The 19477-nt window shown below is 35.8% G+C and overlaps 2 protein-coding genes across 2 annotated transcripts in view; both read left to right on the top strand.

Moving 5' to 3' along the window:
• The first annotated feature begins 162 nt into the window (after window positions 1-162).
• On the top strand, window positions 163-6426 carry LOC137392827 (beta-1,4-galactosyltransferase 7-like). The gene is made up of 3 exons (XM_068079161.1): window positions 163-268; window positions 2896-3504; window positions 5738-6426. Exons 2-3 carry the CDS (start codon window positions 2945-2947, stop codon window positions 6069-6071), a joined length of 894 nt encoding a protein of 297 aa, XP_067935262.1. The 5' UTR covers window positions 163-268; window positions 2896-2944; the 3' UTR covers window positions 6072-6426.
• A 5337-nt stretch (window positions 6427-11763) lies between these two features.
• LOC137406667 (calcineurin-binding protein cabin-1-like) overlaps window positions 11764-19477 on the top strand; it is a 29102-nt gene continuing 21388 nt past the window's right edge. Inside the window, exons 1-8 of the mRNA XM_068093304.1 lie at window positions 11764-11886; window positions 12161-12274; window positions 12710-12832; window positions 13110-13211; window positions 13965-14043; window positions 14439-14568; window positions 14699-14851; window positions 15138-15204. Coding sequence (XP_067949405.1) covers window positions 11764-11886; window positions 12161-12274; window positions 12710-12832; window positions 13110-13211; window positions 13965-14043; window positions 14439-14568; window positions 14699-14851; window positions 15138-15204 — 891 coding nt within the window. The remainder of the gene's footprint in view (window positions 11887-12160; window positions 12275-12709; window positions 12833-13109; window positions 13212-13964; window positions 14044-14438; window positions 14569-14698; window positions 14852-15137; window positions 15205-19477) is intronic.

Here is a 19477-nt window from a genome sequence, read left to right as displayed (position 1 = left end):
TGTGTTTCAATAAATAAGTTATTAACAGCGTAACTTGTTAGGCCACACAACTTTTTCCAACTCACACGCATCAATAACCAGAGTTCGAATTATAAATAAAATGGTTCGAGACGAAACTAGATGCGTGATGGAGCGAAGCTAACTATGTTAGTTTCACTTTCACCGCTCACCTCCACTTGTTAGTAATTTTAAACGAGTAATTTTAGTGTTAAGTTACAATGAAAATCGACATCTGTTTTTTCTTCGGTTTATAGCTGTGACGCTCGAGGTATGTATGCTGCTATTTGGGGTACGATTAAATTGAAAACAATTTTTTGTTATTAGACCGTGTTTAGTTTACCCACATGTGTAGTGTTTTAGGTCAATCCTCTGTTGTTAAACTGTGTTCAGTTTACTCATGTAATGAGGAGTATTTAAGGTTTTGTTATTTTAACAGGCTGTGGGTTGTTTAACGACTTAATAGTAGTTGTTGCAGAGTTATAGTCTAAAAGCGCGATTTATTTTATAATGAAATTTACAAAACGGAAAAGTTTCAAGTACAGATGTACGAGGTGGTTGATACTGAAAAAAGTGTAGTCTGAGATGAGTCGGAGCAATGTGAACAACGAGCACATAAATAGATTTTATGAATCTTTTGAGTTGGTGTTCAAAATATAAAAAAATAATCAAGGTACATAAAATCAGGTTATTATTTCTGTGTGGTGAGGCCCACCGTGTATACTGCATTATAAATACAATTACCGGTACATATTGCTTTATGATTTATTTGCTAGATACATGTGTTGAGTTAGCAGTGACTAATAAACTGCACAGTATGTCATCGAAGTAAATGTTTTCCGAAGAAACTGTTTCAATTTGTAATTTGATTTTTTGGCAGGTCATACATGTCAAAAAAATATGTCTCAAGTAAATGCAAAATCTGTAAAGTAGGGTTGTGTTTGTTGTGAACTATTAAAGCATAGCATCGAACTGTAGAAAGTAAGCAGAATGTTACGCGATTTGACCTGACAGCCAACATGATTTCAGGAGAGAAAATTTGCTCAGTCTTGCATTTCACAACTTGGCTCTGAATCAAGATGAAAGTTTTGTATTTTTTTCATCACCGAATTCAATTTCATTTATAAGTACGTCTAATAAAGAAAATTGGGAAAGGATGGTATTGGCACTAGACTTGTATTATAGGTAGGCCTACATCCTTTATCTAAATAGAACAAACACTGACTCGACATTTGGTATGGAAGGTGATACATGTGCGCTTCAAAATTCAATGGTGATTAGGATTATGTTTCATGTTGCTCATTGGTTTTCTATCTAATTTACAAAACAGTATTTTATCAGGTCAAAACATTTTTATCATCGGTGAAATGCAGACAGAGATTACATGGAACTACAGAAAATTGACAAATAATAGAAGGGATAGTATCGCATACACTAAGCAATTTGTCTTATTTATAACATTTTATTAAATATAACATTTTAGACTTAATCTAAAGACTTGCAATTTACTGTATATATATTTTAGGAATCGAACCAAAAGCCCAGCCTTATAATGATACTCTTATCATTGTATTAGCTGAATAACTTTTAAAGCTGTAAGGATCAAAGTAAACAACTACTACAAAGATCAAACTAACTAATTTTCAAAAACCTCATATCAAGCAAACCTCAGGTGTACCAACCAATCTTAAAACTGTACTGAAGCAAAACATTGTATTGCCTGAAAATACAGAGTAACTATTTTCTGTTTACATATAAAATTATTTTGGTCATATGCTGAAAATAAACAAAGGATGGAAAAGAAACGATTAAATTAATACAAATTATATAAAGAGAACCCTAATAGAATTAAGAAGATGTCAAAACCAACAAAAAAGTAAGTCTTAGAAAAAAAGTGAAAATGAGAGAAGTAGAAGAGTGAAATCTAGTATAAATATCACTGGAAAGCAAAGCACCATATGTGGAAATAGTACACAATAAACTGTCTTTGTTTGATTAAATGTGTACATGCATTTTAAGAAACGAAAATTGAGGTGTGTGCGCGTGTGTGTGTGTGTGCTAAATAATTTAACTACAGAGATAATCAGTGTTGAATTTGGTCAAAGGTATAGTTCATTACAGTTGATTAGCAAGTATCATTTGTACGTTGATTTGTAATCGTAGAATTATACGTACATTCATTATCAATGCTTTTAGTCTTCACTGATCACCTACTGATGATGATTTTCATTAACCATGACTTTTAAATATGCTGAATTCAGCAAAATCTGACATGAAGCCACACCAGTGATTCTGCATTACTGCATCCTGCTCTCGTTGTAATAATCTGTTGCAAATATAAGCACTCTAACAATGTACTTTTTAACCAAGTAATTTATATAGCGTGAGTAGGTTAGTACCTCTACATCATAGTACTTTGTATAATTGTTTGTCACACTTTTCCTTCAACTAGTTTACGTTATTGATACCTTGCACCATGTTAAAAAGCTAGGTACTATCAAATTTTTTGTCATGTAGCTTGCAATGATGTTTAATGACAGACAATGAAAAATTCTTTTAAGTAGTGTTGACCCTGCAGACCTGTGTTGGAGAAGCTTGAAAATAAATTAATTGTGTGGTTTTTTATGGTCATTTGTGTCAAATACAACCAAATAAGCAAAGATTTTTATCACAATGTGTAGAGAATATTGTATAGGGTAATTAGAAGACACAAGTATACAGTTTTATTGTTAGAATCTCACTCAAAAATAACTTACCATTTTTGGAATTAGAATTTTTTAAATGTTTCTGTGCTATATTATTACAACACTACTGTAAGTGGACTTTTTAACATTGCAGTTTTAATACCTGTTTATTGGTGCTGTTACATTAATAAATCAATCTCTTATAAATTCTTAGGTCTCAGCTATTTCTACTGACCTAACTCCCTGTTGCTAGAAACCTTCCAATGGTAACCATCCGATGGAGTTTTGTAAAATTGCTAACATCGACATTATTGCTTTGCTTCTTCGTGACAACGTTTCTCCTGTTTTCGTGGTTGGCCAAGAAGCATGTCAGCGGAGAAGCTAATGAAGTGTATGATCAAATAGGTCAATCGTTCACCAATAATCCAAAAGAATGGAAGCACAAGTTAGCTGTTCTAGTACCGTTTAGAGATCGGTTTGAAGAGCTTATGGAGTTTGTGCCCCATATTCATTCCTTCCTCAATAATGCATCGATAGAGCATCACATATACATTATAAACCAGGCCGACAAACTTCGGTTCAACAGGGCAGCACTCATCAATGTCGGTTACAAATTAAGTGTGCTAGACTGTGATTATCTGGTCATGCATGACGTGGACTTGCTACCTCTCAACCCTCTTCTTGACTATGGATACCCAGAAGGCTATGTATTTCATGTAGCCGCTCCTAATCTTCATCCGCTCTACCATTACAAGACATTTGTAGGGGGCATCCTCATCCTCACTCACCAAGATTACAGTCGGCTTAATGGGCTCTCTAACAGGTGAGCGAGCACCTGCTTTTATTGTCTTTAGCTAGAGTTTTTTACAGTGTTTATACAAATTGGTTGCTGCATAGTCACACAGTTTAGACTTCCAACAGCCAAAAATATTTAAGATTTTTGTTGTGTACTCATTTTAGATTTAAATCCTACCAGTGCATCAGTTTTATTTGCCCCTAGCAACAATCTTTAGGATCAAAATATTGTCATTACCTTCAACAATGGTACATAGGTTTGTCATTACTTTTGGATTGTGAATCATTTTTAATGAAAGATAGTGGGGGGGGTAAAGGCGCTTTATGTTTGGCCAGTAAGGCATTATGTACCTTGTTATAGAGACATCATGTGTCCGATTATGGAAGGATCATGTGTTCTGCTATGGAGGCATCATGTGTCCTGTTATAGAGGCATCATGTGTCTTGTTATGGAGGCATCATGTGTCTTGTTATGGAGGCATGAGTCTTTTTATGGCAGCATCATGTATCCTGTTAATGAGGGATCATGAGTCCTGTTATGGAGGCATCATGAGTCCTGTTATGGAGGCATCGTGTGTCCTGTTATGGAGGCATCATGAGTCTTGTTATAGAGCCATAGTGTGTCCTGTTATGGAAGCATCAGGTGTCCTGTTATGGAGGCATCGTGAGTCCTGTTATGGAGACATCGTGTGTCCTGTTATGGAGGCATAGTGTGTCCTGTTATGGAAGCATCATGTGTTCTGCTATGGAGGCATCATGTGTCCTGTTATAGAGGCATCATGTGTCTTGTTATGGAGGTATCATGTGTCTTGCTATGGAAGTTTCATGTATCCTGTTATGGAAACATCAGCGTGTCCTGTTATGGAAGCATCATGTGTCCTGTTGTAGTGGCATCATGAGTTCTGTTATGGAGGCATCGTGTGTCCTATTATGGAGGCATCTTGTGTCCCGTTATGGAGGCATTATGCATCCTGTTATGGAGGCATCATGTGTCCTGTTATGGAGGCATCATGAACCACGTTGCTTTTTCGTTCTCACCATACTAGTTCAAATTTTTTCCTGCCATACGATATCAACAAAAATTTCTCTCAAAATTAAAATTTTCCAGTCAGTGTACCGGTTATGACGAAAATGCCGACACGCTATTAACCAAAATCTCTCGCACAATGCCTGAAAGAGATTTACAATGCTCGCTATCTTGGTTCAGTGTTATAAGTTATAGTAAAAATGAATTAGAAAACAGAAAAGTGATAAAATTTTAGCCTATGACAAAGTTCAAGTTTAGTTTGGTAAAATACATACTAAAACTCAGTTTCAAGTATGTGTTTAGTAAGCCAAGTGCATTCAAGTTACATTCAACGTTTATGTTATACGTCTGTCTAGAAGGTAAGAACTCCCCACAGTATGTACTGTGCGTAGTAGCCTACATTGTAATATTACATTTTTTTGCAGATCATAACTACTAAATACACTAAAGTTACTGTAGGTAACTATAGTTACTAAACTTAACATAAAATTTTGTTACAAATTTTTAATATGTACAGTACAGATATAAAATTTTGATGATTTTTATCAGGAGGTGTTTGCATTAGATAATTACTATGGGTTTCTATACCACTCTATACGATATTTTCGCTTTACGATGCCAACACTGGAATGAATTAAAATCATATAGGCCTACATGTAATTGTATGCCAAATCATTTTTCAGTGTAAACGTAGCTCAACAGACTTTAGTTGGTCATTACTTGCTAATTGTTTTCCATTTAAACACCTTTACAGTTGTTTTATTTTTTCCTCTTAATTTATTTCGATTGAAACACTGTTTTCATTATATGAAATTTAAAAGTTACAGCTGTTTGAAAAAGTTTGAAAACCTTTACAGCTGTTTTAATTTTTCTCTTAATTTATTTGTTCTGCACAAGACCATTTTCTCACGATATGAAGTTTGAAAGTTAGAATGGTAACTGTTGTTATATGTTGAATAAAAATAATTTTTTTGTGCAAATCCCTTTTTTATTCCTCGGGCAACGCCTAGCATTCACCTAATATAATAATAATATTAATTATTTATTGCTGCTTATGTTGTTTTTCATCCTACTTGTGATATTGTCATTTCTTAATATTTACTCATGATACCCGAGATCATTTGTTTATATTCTTTTAAGTTTCATCTTACTATGACTAGTATTGGTTTGCTGGACGAAGAGATTTAGTTGTATGTGAACCATTTATTGATGTAACTATTTTTGCATTTGCCAGGTACTGGGGTTGGGGTCGAGAAGATGACGAATTCTATGTTCGCATGAAGGAAGCAGATATTATTGTAAAACGTCCAGATATCGAAAAAGTTAAAACTGGTAACAAGACATTTCGACATGTTCATGATCGAGTCAAACGTCCTCGTGACAATAAGCGGTATGGTGATCAGAAGAAATCTGGTGGACATCGCGATAGGATTACAGGCTTACAGAGCGTAGATTACACATTAACAGAACGATATGATATCACCATACACAAGGCTCCAGCCACCGTGTATAATATAGAGTTGGCTTGTGATAGATCTGACACTCCCTGGTGCGAAAACCCTTACTAAGGTTATTTATATTCTTTACAATGCGCTACGGTACATAAAGTGTGTTTCAGCTAATATAGTTATTTTTCTTGCTTTAAAAATCAATCAATTTTTCACTCGTTCACAGAATTCATTTTCTAGTCATTTAATGAATTGTAACTATGCATTCTTTTTCTAACGCTACAGAGTTGGTGCAAAACAATAGTTATGTCATTGGATTTTGATGTTGAAATTGAGGAATGCATAACTAGGCTTCTGCAGGTATTGTATGTATCGCATTGTATGTTTTAACACAATATTTTTATTGTTATGATGATTTTCTCGGTCCCACATGTTCGGTGCAGTGTTCAGTACAAATAAAAAATTCTATATCCCTTTTGCACATAGTCTTTATAGGTCTTGTTTAATCAAATGCCTCTAATAAAATAATATTTTTATGTCAACTGATTTCACTTTGCTATAATTCCGCACCTACTATTTCTCTCAGCATGCTCTAGCTATGTCAAAACCGTTCAGGTTTGCACATGTTCGGATGGTTTTTTGAGTTTATTAAACAAAAATTAGCATTTCTTAGTGAAACAAGTTTTTTGTTACTCCTTGGGTGTGAGGTCATTCGACAAAAACGTTTGTATTAAATCCTGTGAAAATTTTCTTCTTTGTTCTTTTCCGCCATCATAGAATATAAAAATATGTTATAGAATGCATGCAGATTCAGTATGTTTTTTCAGTTATATTTATTCAATTAGCATACATCATGATTTTGGCCTATACCAAGGTTGTAACTAACTGGTCATTGGTTGATGCAATAGCAAATTAATTGTGAAGGTTGGTTGCACAAGTGCAATTGTCTTTTGATAACCCATTGTATGGTAGGACTTTTCATTTCATTATCATACCAATTTATCTTCTGCATTCATTGCATTTATTTAAACAGTATACTGATTATACTTCCAAATATAACAAAACAAGGCCTTTGTGTGGCTGCAACATAGGTTGTTATAACATTTTACCATTATAACATTTTACCGCAGCATAACTATAGCACTATTGGTAGCCATGCAAGATTATCGCCTATTTGCAAATGTTTTATAAGCAGCAGAATACATTGGTATCTCTCAGCAGAATATATTGGTATCCCTTAGCAAAACAAAAGTGAATTTTACAGAATCCTAATAAACAATTAAAAATAATTGCAAATAAAGAGTTAGGATAGCCTGCTGGGCGTCAGAAGACCTCAACTAGTTTTTCTGTGAGGAGTTGTCCATCTTCGTTACGATGGCTAGAGGTGTGTAAGCAACTCTTACTATGTTCTAAACGAGTTCAAATTTTGCAAAATGAGGGGACTGCGTTCATTTTTGAATTCCACATCTGAAAGATGTGTCTGACTAAAAAGGCTAAAAAATTCAGTGGTAAAACTTGTTGTGAACTTAATATATCAGTGCTATGTAATCAATTTTTCTGACCACCTTGAGAACCAATAGCATTGCCGTTTTTAGATTGCAACCATCAATGTTTGAATATGTTAAGTTGAAAACTGATGACGGTAAATAACAATAACATAAGTTTTAATGATGACAATGCACACCCAATGCACTGCGATACACCTATTGTTTTCAATCTTTAGGATGCTATTTCTTTGTAGTTGCCCACTCTTTTTCTTCAACACTTTCATGCATTGTCGGGATTTGTTTAGAAGAATTTTTTTAGTCAATGGGGCGTTTACATAGAGCCCAACAAGTAGTTGCAAATGATCGTTACTGCTAAAACCCTGACACGCCGGAGAAAACGGAAACAGTCTGCATAGAGCGGCTACATTTTGCTTCTGTAGTGTTACAATCCCTAGATAAACGCTTGTTGTCTATCAGAACCATTGCTGTCGTTCGATAAAGAGAAACAATTAGCTTAAAAAATTCATTACACATTATGACCGTATTGGATTTTTGTTCGCAAAATGTTGTTTGTATCTATCCATAATACTTTCATGTCTAGGTTTTATTTGTAAAACAAGAAAGGGTTGTTTTTACTTATCAGTCACAAGCGCGGTCACTATAACTGAAAGTAGTTACACAAACACAATTACACAATGTTTAGAAACACTTTCTACTGTAACTAAAGATTAACGATTACACTTTACTTTGGCGTCGCAAAGTTCTTTTTTGGCTCCAAAGAAAGTGTCTCCTAAGTACATATACTTGATATAACTGGCCATAACTAAGCTTGATATAGCTTTGTTTTTCCATAATCTAAACTTGTGTTTACAACCGCACAGCTTTATATAATTACACTGTTTAATGCATATTCATGCAATCTTCTCTTTAAACCTTTAACGTACAAAAATTTTGTTTAGCTCGCTGATCTGAAATCTTGTGATTCATCATATGAGTTAGCCAACAGTTGTGTATTATTGTTTTGCATTGTTTACTTACAACTTTTTAAATTTCATCCTTTTTACCTAAAGTAAATTGCAGCCATGGCAAGACATCTACGGCTAGATTTGTAAGGGAATAATACTCCGATTTTGGGGGTGTGTTTGCTCTATTAATTTTACCACCTCACTACCAAGAGGCCATATGGAAAAAACCTTTCAAGCACAAGTAAACATATTCAATATATCATCAATTTGAACAACAATGGTGAGTGGTATAGGAGTCGGTTTACAACATTAATTGATAATACAGACGAATTTCCCTCGAGGGCTGCAGTGTTCATTACTAAAGTCAAATTGTTGTTCTACAATTTATTCTCTTTATTGAATCAATGATGGGTTGTCGAAAGATCAAGATGACCAAATGTGATGTCAGTACTCGCACACAAATGTCGAAAAGCTTGACCATTGAGCTGACTGAATGTTTAAGGCTAGTGAAGTTTAAGTGATTTCGATTAGCAGACTAGTTCTCTTCTGCTTTTTCCACTAAGAACAGTCCCCATTATATGTGTAGGTTATATAACCCATTGTTCTGAAATGGTTAAGATTTGCTGTCTTAGTTGGCCAGGATGAGTCAGCCTGATTGGTCATCAATGACACACCCCCAATGCATCCAATTATAGAGAATGACAAATATTGTATATATAGCATATTTTCAGGCAAATAGTTTATCTATCAGACACTACACTTAGTGTCTACACGTTAGTAACAGCTTTATTGTCAAGAGACCAAAATGTAGTTGACAAAGGGAAGTTAATTGTGAAACGTTGTCAAATTTTTGCCTTTGATTAGCCATGCACTCTGCTTTCTTGTCATATAATCATGATTACTATCAAAACATTCACCAAATGTACCATTAATTTGCGTTTTTCAATAATGTATGCTGTGTTTGGTTATGTACTCTCTCCTGTTCTCTACTTTTAGTTCTATCGATGTATGATTTGTTGTGTTTTGCCACCTTCTAACTAAACCAAGCAATAGTTGACTTCATCTATAAAATATTATGTCACTATTAAAGTCAAAGATTTAAATTGAAAGACATTTGGTCTTGTACTCTTTCAGTGTACACTTTCGTGTACACTTGTACACTTGTACGCTTGCATTTAAACGAAGGAATGAATAATTATTGCCAATTGAGCCTTTAAAATTATACATTCGCTACACAACTCATAGTTACTTATACAGATGCCATTTAAGGCATATATATATACACACATATACATGTATATACGTACATGTATGTACATATATGCATAAGGCAAATTCTGAAAAGCTAATAATAGCACTGGTTGTTTCAATGCAATTATTCAAGGATTTCCATTTTACTCCCATGTATAAGTTATGTTGTGTCTACCTGCAGTTTATTGTTATTAGTGTTAGATTGCAAGTAAAATCACTAATTTTGAAATATGGCTGTTAGCTTAGGTTGCAAATTTATGTCCCTTCCATCAGATTTGCAAGAGCATGATAGATTTAGAAAACATTCAACATTCGGTCTATGTTAAATGAATCGTAGTCTATATTCTAAGCATCAGAAGTATTAACATCTGGACAGGTTTGAACAATGTCAATCAGTCAATGTCACGTCAATCATTGTAATATGCCTTTAAGTAAAGAGAGCAATTATCTAAAATGGTAATACTTTTTTGTGATTTAGGTTGGCACGTAGACGCTGTAGATGCCAGAGCAACTCACTGTCTAATTTGACCTTATTACCTCACAGCTGCGTGTTGTGGATTTTTGTTAGCCTTGGAGTTATCTCGTATTGTTGAACTCTATAATGATGATATAGCAATGGTGAGTCTCGATCCGTATGCATTTATTTTCTACGATTCTAACATCTTACATCTTGAGTGAATCTAGTTGCGCTTATCAATTGAAGACATAATAGTTGTAAATACAATTGTAGTAGCAAATGCATTGAATACAACATTTTGACCTATATCAGTTACTTATGCTATTGCTTTGGAGATTGGCTGTAGTCAGTTGACCATGCTCCGCATCGCTCCTAAATCAATGGTTTTTTTTTAATTTGAGGCATTGCATAAAAACTCACTCATTATTGGCTTTATGAACTTCCAGGTTTGTACCAACCATTCCCACGTTTTGAAGCTTTTGTTTGTTCTTATCAAAGTTATATTATACGTATATATTTCTTATATATATACGTATTTCACCAAATTTCTTAAAAAACTTAATCTATCATCAACTTATAGATATATAGCTCACGTTTTTCATAACATAGATTCTTGTGGAATTTAATAATTACAAAAAACCATCACAAATCAAGATTACATGTTATGGCATACATGTATAGGGATTTATTTATAGAATAGTCAAGTACTAGTAATCCTACACAACATGAGACCGATCAGACGCAAAACCCCATTCATCACCATTCAAAATGTCATCGCTAGGATTTTCTTTTAGACTAACGGGTTTTTTTTCTAATTTATTTCTTTATTCATAGTATTTGCCTACAAGCCCACACTTTGATAATCCATTTGACACATCCACTATTGTGAATCCATTCTTTTTCTTGCACATGATTCACGATTCCTGACAGAAATTTGTCTTGCGGCGTAGCTTTTCTGTTAAAACCGTACATATTATCAAAGGTGGCAGTTTTGTTCTATTGGCGAAGCAGGCCAATATGAGAGTGAAGTATTGCTTTTCGTGCCCTGTGGTCTTCACTAGAACTGTCGTCTTTCGCTCTTTTGTTACTTGTTATACGTATTGCCGATGGCACAAAAACGTGGGCGTTTTTGCGGATGGCGTTTTTGAATGCCATTTCTTCAGCTACGCTTCACCTGCCTCTGATTCCGACTGATCTATTAGCGATTAAACGGTTTGAGCCAGAGAAGGGTCGGCTTATATAGCAGGTACATGTTAAAATCAAGATTTTTGAACCAAATTTTAGTCCTCGACTTATACTCCAAGTCGATTTGCATGCCGAAAATTACGGTAAATGCTGTGGTACAGAATGCATGACAACATGACTAGGGTCAGTCCTTCATGTCGCTCTGAAGTCAGGTTACCAAAGCAATCACACCGAAACTTTTGAAGTACGCATATCTGGTGTGAAACAACTTAAGCTTACAAAACGCAGCCCCATAAATCAGAGCCACACTCAACAAATTAACGTCATTCTAGCTATTTTTGTTTTGGCCATGCGATTTCATTTGTTGCAGAATGCTGCTTGCAAAAATACGGTAGATATTACATTTGTTGATAAGAAGTTCTCTAATCAAACCATGTCATTGAGTCTTGTTGTACAGCATTGTTGCCATGCTGGAGTACCTACGTTATATTCTGCAGATTAGAATTGCTGCCTTGAATGACAGCGGCAGTGACATTGATGAGGTGCACGAAGACAAAAATGTTGAAGTCAAGGTTACCAAAGAGGCTCAAGTAAGATGGCAGATATATTTATTTTATTAATTCTTGCAGCCTTAATTCTTTAGCTAGAACTAATCAGATTGAGGGCTAATTAAATGAAGGCCTAATCAGATCAAGGTCTAATAAGATGTAGGTCTAATAAGATGTAGGTCTAATCAGGTGAAGGTCTAATCAGATGTAGGTCTAATAAGATGAAGGTCTAATCAGATGGTCTAATAAGATTTAGGTCTAATCAGATGAAGGTCTAATCAGATGTAGGTCTAATCACATGAAGGTTGAATTACAGGAGAATGCTGCATACAGTCTCTACCACAAGGGCCTGAGCTATGAGAGAGCTGGTGCTACTGCCAAGGCTATTTACACCTTTGAAGAGCTCCTTAAGGATGATTTTATAACAAAGGTACATCATCAGCTAGACTGTGTTTCTGAGAGTTACCGAAATTAGATATAGACCCATATATTAGTTATTTGAGATGATGTCTTTATGCAGTACATTAGGCCAGCACTCAGTTATGACTATTCTCTAGCTTTAATTGTCAGTTTCATACACTTGCAGTATATGGTAGGAAACCTGTATACTCTCACCCTAAGTCTACATTCACTTAGACATTCTAAGGCAACATGGTTTGTGACAATAATCAGCAATTGTTCAGTGTTTGGGCTGTTTTTTTTTCTCAGTTTGTAGCTCCATTCTTAGGGTTGCCATCAAGTGGCTTCAATACAATATTAAGATTTGTTATTCGTTTTCCTCTATAGTTTATAGCCAATGTTACCGCTCTTGCATCTAGCCTTTAGCCTGACATTCCTTCTATACTCATACATTGTTTAGCCTGAGGCTGTCTCGGATGGCAAGCAGACCCATCAGAGTGATATACTCAAATACTCAGCATTGAAAAACTTGTCTAAGCTCTACTCATCCGAAGGCAGAAATGAAGAGGCTATAGAGGTTTTGCTGGAGGTTGGCTTTGAATATTCTCATCTCTTACCTATCAAGTTCTGATTCCATAAATGTGTATTCTGTATGCAGTGTGTATTACATATAATAATATGGGATGCGAGCTACCTCAAATATTCTACATACAGCATGCATCGCATATAATAGTATTTGATGGCAACTGCCTCAAAAGCTTATTTACGTATTTTAGATGGGTAGATATCTAACAGGGTAATTTTTCAGCCTCCGCTTTCACCATAAATTTGTAGGATATCTCTTCGTATGCCTTTTGCTGTTGCAGGCGTTTGCTATAGACTCGACTGATGTGTCAGTTTGCTACAGGCTCGGGGTGTTAGCTATTAAGCTCTACAGATACGTTCTTGCTTGCAGAGCCTTTGAGAAGGTGAGCTTGCTCAGGAAAATTGGGCATCGCGTGTCTCTTATCACTCAACTTGTGCTCGTTATCGCACAGATCCACTTATGAGTCCATTCATAAGATGCATGTATTAAATTGTAACCAATGATTTAGTGGCATCAAATCTTCCGCTGAGCTGCTTCATTAAGAGAATTGATGAATATGGGCCTTTTTAGAGAGCCTGTTTCACTTTGTTATGTTGTCTTTTGAACTAGTAGGTTGACAAATCTGCAGACTAATTTGTGGAGAAAATATTGCTGGGCAGTTTTAACCTTCACTTCAGCATAAAGTAAGATTAACATTTAATCGCCGATGTACGCTTTCCAATTTTTGGCATACTCTCCCTGAATACGAGCAGCACTTCCTCGATACATAAAACTGCATCAGTCTCGCATTAATTCATTTCGGCTACATATTGCACTGTTTAACATTGTTTAAGCAGCGTAGAACCAAACTATATGAAGGAGAATTGTATGCACATGTAACTGATTTCCAAAACTGATGTTTGAAAAAACTTTTATGTTGGAAATTTTATTTGTATGTCAAGACATATATTTGCTCAAGTTCAATATCATATTTAAAAAAATTGGTATGTTGAGATGGTCGTAAGTCAAGGTTTGATTGTCCCATTTTCTTTTGTAATAGCTTCACTTCTTCTCATGTACAATGGTTAGAGACATCTGTGTTAAAGAGAAGGAATGGCTTTATTGCCTTTGCATGATGACAATCTAATACTTTCAGGGTATAGAGCTAAGCCCTGACCACTGGCCCTGCCTCGACAACCTCATCACACTTTTCTATGTTCTCGACAACTATGAAGGTAAGGTAGAGAGGTCTGTGCTACAACAGACTAACTATAACATCTGGTTAGACAGCTTATAACATCTCTAAAGAAAGGTTATGAAAGGTTTTGAGCTATTTAGTATTTTTTTATTGAGCAAATGAGGCCTGAGAGAACATTGATGAAAAACCCGACTGGTAGGATTTTTTGGGGATAGTTGAGTTTGCTACTAAATAGGCTAGCAACATGACTATTATATCTTATCGGCACGGAATTGATTTAAGACCAGGTGCTGTGCTGTTTCTGATATCCTATAGTGAGGATCTCACATAGGATCTGCCACTTGCCACTACTGAGTGCTAGTCACTACATCATGCTATAAATGGCCTGTAGATCGTTTGCACTACATTTTCTAGTTAATTTATTTCTCTCAGCCTGTCTCTACTGCATCGGCAAGAGCTTGGCTAGAGACTGTGGGTACGTGAAAGGTCTTGTTATACGCAAGGCTATTTACAAGGAACAGCCATGTCTGGAAGAAGACTATGCAAGCGCTTTTGGTCAGTGGTGAGTTATCACTAGTTTGTCACTGAACTAACAGTTGCTCCACTTTTTATTTTACACTTTGTCAACTTTTTTACAGCTTTTCATGAGCCTGTTATCTGCCCACTGCATGATTTATTATGTGGTATGACAGTGATGCTGAGGAGCTGCGAGAGTGCACGGCTTGTTTACAAGACAAGGATGAGTCAGAGGTACTTGAAGAAGCCATGCTTATGAGAAGGAAACTGAAGGAGCAGTGTAAACCTAAGCCTCGCCGGTCTATCAACTTGGATTTGGCAGAATTGAGGCAAGTGCTGCTCTCTTTTTCGTTTCAACTGCCATTTTCCTAGTTCTGCGTGCGGACTATAGTGCTTCAACTATCAGTATTCATAGTGATGACATTAGTTGGTACTATAGTTTTCTTACCCTGTTTACGCTACCCGACGGTGTTAGCTGGCTTAGCAGCTTCCTCCCACTGCAATCACAACTCGAAGAGGTGTTGGTCCAAGAGAGAACTACTCCAAGTAGCAATATGGAAATTCTCAAAACATAAAAGTTAAAATATTCTAGCAGTTACCTTACTATTCTTACAGCTGGGCCAGTCTGGGGAAACGCCTAGTAGAAATATTTTATTACATTGAAGACAACGCTCCTGAACTTGTGAGTATATTACGACAGTGTCTATCAACTTGTGAGTGTGTTATGACAATTACCCTGAAATGACAAGTTTTACCTCGAACTGCCTATTTTCAAGTGTGCTAAGTAGTTTGCATGCTTTCATTTAAGGGATAATTAACAAGACTACCCTAAAGCTTGTACTACAGCTCTGTTCAGATTATGAACAGAGCTGTTCAGTTGGCTGTATCAGATAGTGTCAAGATAGCATGAATATTCTAATTATTCTTTGATTGGTAATACTGCTCTTTGCAGTGTGACATGATTCTCAAAAAAACACTTTTATAGATAAAAGATATCGTAGACTAAGGGTATCATAGACTGAGGGCATCATAGAGTGAGAGTATCATAGTTTAAGGGTATCATAGACTAAGGATATCATAGACTGAGGGTATCATAGAGTGAGGGTATCATAGTCTAAGGATATCGTAGACTGAGGATATCATGGACTAAGGGATTATTCAGATAAAATGGATATGTTAAAGGTTGACTTGCAACAAAATTCACATTACAGTTATTTGATATGAAAAGATTCACCATGTCTTACTCTGTTGTGTTGTAGGTGCAAAATATGTGGAAATGTGATTACGAGTTCTTAAAAGCTAAAAAACGAACAGTTAATCGCAGCCACACGAGACCGCCATAGTTTGGATTCTCTTTCCAATACGGCTCAAATCTGACGTAGTTGTGGTCGATGGTTTCTGTTTACACTTTCCTGCAACCTTATTCGTCGAAATATTTTCACAAATATACTTCATTCAATCAAACCATGTCTATTGTTCTTACGCGTCTGTTTTATCGTCATTGTAATGCTGTCACTTTTAGCAGCGATATCGTATAACTTATCGTAAAAATGCGTTTAATTTTTTAACCTTAGCTCGAAAGAGTACATATCATTGTCTGATAATCATGACGAGCCTGTTGGTCACCTGTGATAATCGAAAAGTGCTGCAGAAATTATTTGCGAAGTACTGGGTCACATGATCAGATTACGACTTGCGATTAGACCAAGCCGAAACAAAACTGTAAAGTAGTGAGCATCTACAGTATATTTGATACGGGGTCTTCGGTAAAACCCAAAGTGTTTGTCATAAACTAGTGCTACGATAGGTTTTGTATTGAGCTTTTTATTGGCCTTTTAATTCACGTGAGAACATCACGTGACAAGACAATAACCAAACAGTAATGACAACGTCAGAGAAATAAACATATTCCAATCTACCATGGCTTTTCATTTTTGAGCTTATAAGAGCTTGTAATCACATTTCCACATATTTGGCACCTACAACACAACAGAGTAAGACATGGTGAATCTTTTGATACCAAATAACTGTAATGTGAATTTTGTTGCAAGTCAACCTTTAAGGTTTACTGAGCAGTCACCAATTTGTTCTTTAGCATGGTATGTTAGTAGAAGTTGCTCTCTTCACAAATAAAACACAAATAGTTACACTCTAGTCACTAGAGGAAGGATGCAATTTGAGTCATTGGGTGAATCCTTTATGTTTTTTACTTTCAACACCTGCATTTATCTTCATAGACTCACTGTTCTCTTCCTCGCAGTGTAAATAACTGTGTATAACAGGGATTTTAAGAATCACCAATTTTATATAGGATCACTTTAGCCCCATTGTGATGAACAGAAAATGTGCGCCAATTACCCCGGACTCAGCAGCAGACAAAGTCACTGCATCTGTTCCAGGTATGACAACAAATTTGTAACACGCTGATAATCAGATTTTCCACACCCTCTTGGATTGGAGATTCCCCTTTTATAACAATGAGTTTGAATTTTTTCTAACATCAATCTTATATTATAGTAAGTATTGAGTAGGTCATATTTTCAGTAAAGCTTGTTCTGTTTATGGTTATGGGTACATTTTGGTTCAATAATACTTTTTTTATAAAGCTCAATTTAGATTGAGAGTATGGTCTTTGCCAATCATGGTTATTGCATTCTGAAGGAATGCAACCTTAGTGTTTGTTGGCGTATAGTTATAGTGATAAAGATAACCTCCAGGTCTGCAGACAGGCGTGCTATCCCCTAGGCCAAGCGGCTACATCACTATATAATGGAATAATTGTGTTCATATTCATTTCACTGATTAAAATATTTAGGCGTGAAGCGCCTGTGAAATCACTGTTGGTTACTACTAGCACGCCTAAAGATCATGATTGATTGCGTGAGAGACTATGCTGAGTAGCAATTATAAACTGACTTCATGGTTTTTTTTTGTAGTAAAGATTAAAATATTAGCTTAAGTTACTAGATAAAGCTACTGAAAATTCACTGGGTTAAAAAACTTAATCAATGGCAGCTACCATACTTTTCGGACTATAACCGCACCCCTATATAAGCCGCATCTGCTTTATTTTCCAAAAAACGATAATAAAACAATACATAGGCTGCACCTTTGTATAGGCCGCAAAACTCAGGACAGTGCTTTTTAACACTGCAGCAACTTTCCAGTTTAAAACAGAACAGTGCCTAACGGCACTGTTTCGTATTAACCGACGCTTTTTAACCTAGTGCCTAACGGAACAGTACTGTTAGGCATTGTTTCGTATTTTCTTTTACTGCTAGAAACGCACTAACCAGAGATTTTGTTTAATGCGCCCTAGCAATGAAAGAAAAAGCCACAGAATAGCCGCACCCTTATATAAACCGCATGGCTCAAATTATCAGAAAAAAGTAGTGGCTAATAGTCCGAAAAGTACGGTACATTACCTACCACTGTATATATAAAATAACTTATGTCATTTTAAAGCTTGAGCAAATGTGTAGCATAATAAGTAAAAAATATATTGCAACAATCTGATTTAGCTATGCCCCAAGCTTTCGAGAGTGTGGTAAGGTCGCCGCATTGTTTAGTAGTAGTGCGCTTGGCTTCATATCCGTGCAGTCGAATGTACAGGTTCGAACCCTGTGAGGGGCAATCCTTTTAACGCTCTTAGCTGGCTTTGGACAAACATGGCTCATATTATAATATAGATTAAAATATTAGTTTAGGTTACTAGCTTAAGTTACTCAACAGTTCATTGGGTAAAGAAACTTAGCCAATGGTAATTACATACCTACTACTGTATATAATCTATTTTATATTTTGAGCGAATGCATAGCATAAAAAGTTAGAAATTTTTTAACGATCTGTTTTAGCTACATCTTGAGCTTTCGAGTCTTTGAATTATGCATTGACTGGTACCAATGATATACAGCCCCCCCCCCAAGGATAGGCGACGGGCATCATATGGGTGGGGTTTAATGATCGTTTTCTGTTGGGATGAACCCGAACACAGCACCCGAACAAACAAATATGCTGAATAAAGCCCTTGTAACTTTACAAAAATGAACTATAGTGGTTATTTTACTGATCTGTTGAATTCATGTTGTCGTCAAATAAATATGGTATCCCAATATTGTCACCATTATGATCAGCCAGTTGCCATTCACAAGCATTCGTGATATTAATAGTCACAATCGTAAAATAGCCCAAATTCGGTTTTATGTTTAAATTTTGAGTATGAAAACTACACTTCATAGCTTTGCCTGCTGTCCCATCTTATTGGCCAGGTAACACAATGTGACAACGATGAAAGACTGTCATTTTATATTAGGGGTGGCAAAATATTAATCAAAAACTAAGAAAAAAAGGCCGTTGTTCGGGTAATTTTGGGTAAATTATATTCAACTTTAAGCATATACTACGACCTTTACCAATTTTAAAATTAGTAAAAGAAGAAAATTTGAAATGTTTTATTTTGCATGGATCCGTTATTTTGGTTAGGTATTACCCCTACATTGTAGAAATTCAAGGTTTGCTATTGTGAACCGCAGGGTCTACTGGCTGAATGAGCTAATGAAACGATAACAGCGAGTCGTGTTTTCCAAAACCTAACAAAGCAATGCGACCGCCCCGCGAGAATTGTGTTAGATCCGAAACCCAGGCTAGCACAATCCTAACAGAGAACGATCATTGAACCCCGCCCATATGATAGCCATCGCCTATCCTTGGGGGGCTGTATCTCATTGCTGGTACACACACAGAAATGAACAAATACCTTCATTTAAAAGTTAGAATAGTAAATGTTGTATATGTTGATTAAATATAAATTTTCTATGCAAAACTTGTCTATTACTCGTGTAATGCCAGGCATGCAACTAGTAAAGTATATGTCAAATAAACATTGCAGACACTGCCAGAAAAGAAGGCTGTGAAGAGACTGACGAGAAGGCACCACATTTACAGTTTGAGCCTAC

Source organism: Watersipora subatra, chromosome 1, assembly GCF_963576615.1.
Source record: "Watersipora subatra chromosome 1, tzWatSuba1.1, whole genome shotgun sequence".
Taxonomy (NCBI): domain Eukaryota; kingdom Metazoa; phylum Bryozoa; class Gymnolaemata; order Cheilostomatida; family Watersiporidae; genus Watersipora; species Watersipora subatra.
This window is presented reverse-complemented; position numbering and strand designations above follow the sequence as displayed.

What these genes read in the sequence shown, in the direction of transcription:
- LOC137392827 (XM_068079161.1), top strand. Translation starts at nt 2,945, where the DNA reads ATGGTAACCATCCGATGGAGTTTTGTAAAATTGCTAACATCGACATTA. An exon ending in CTTAATGGGCTCTCTAACAG is followed by an intron (nt 3,505 to 5,737) that starts GTGAGCGAGCAC and finishes TGCATTTGCCAG; the next exon opens with GTACTGGGGTTGGGGTCGAG.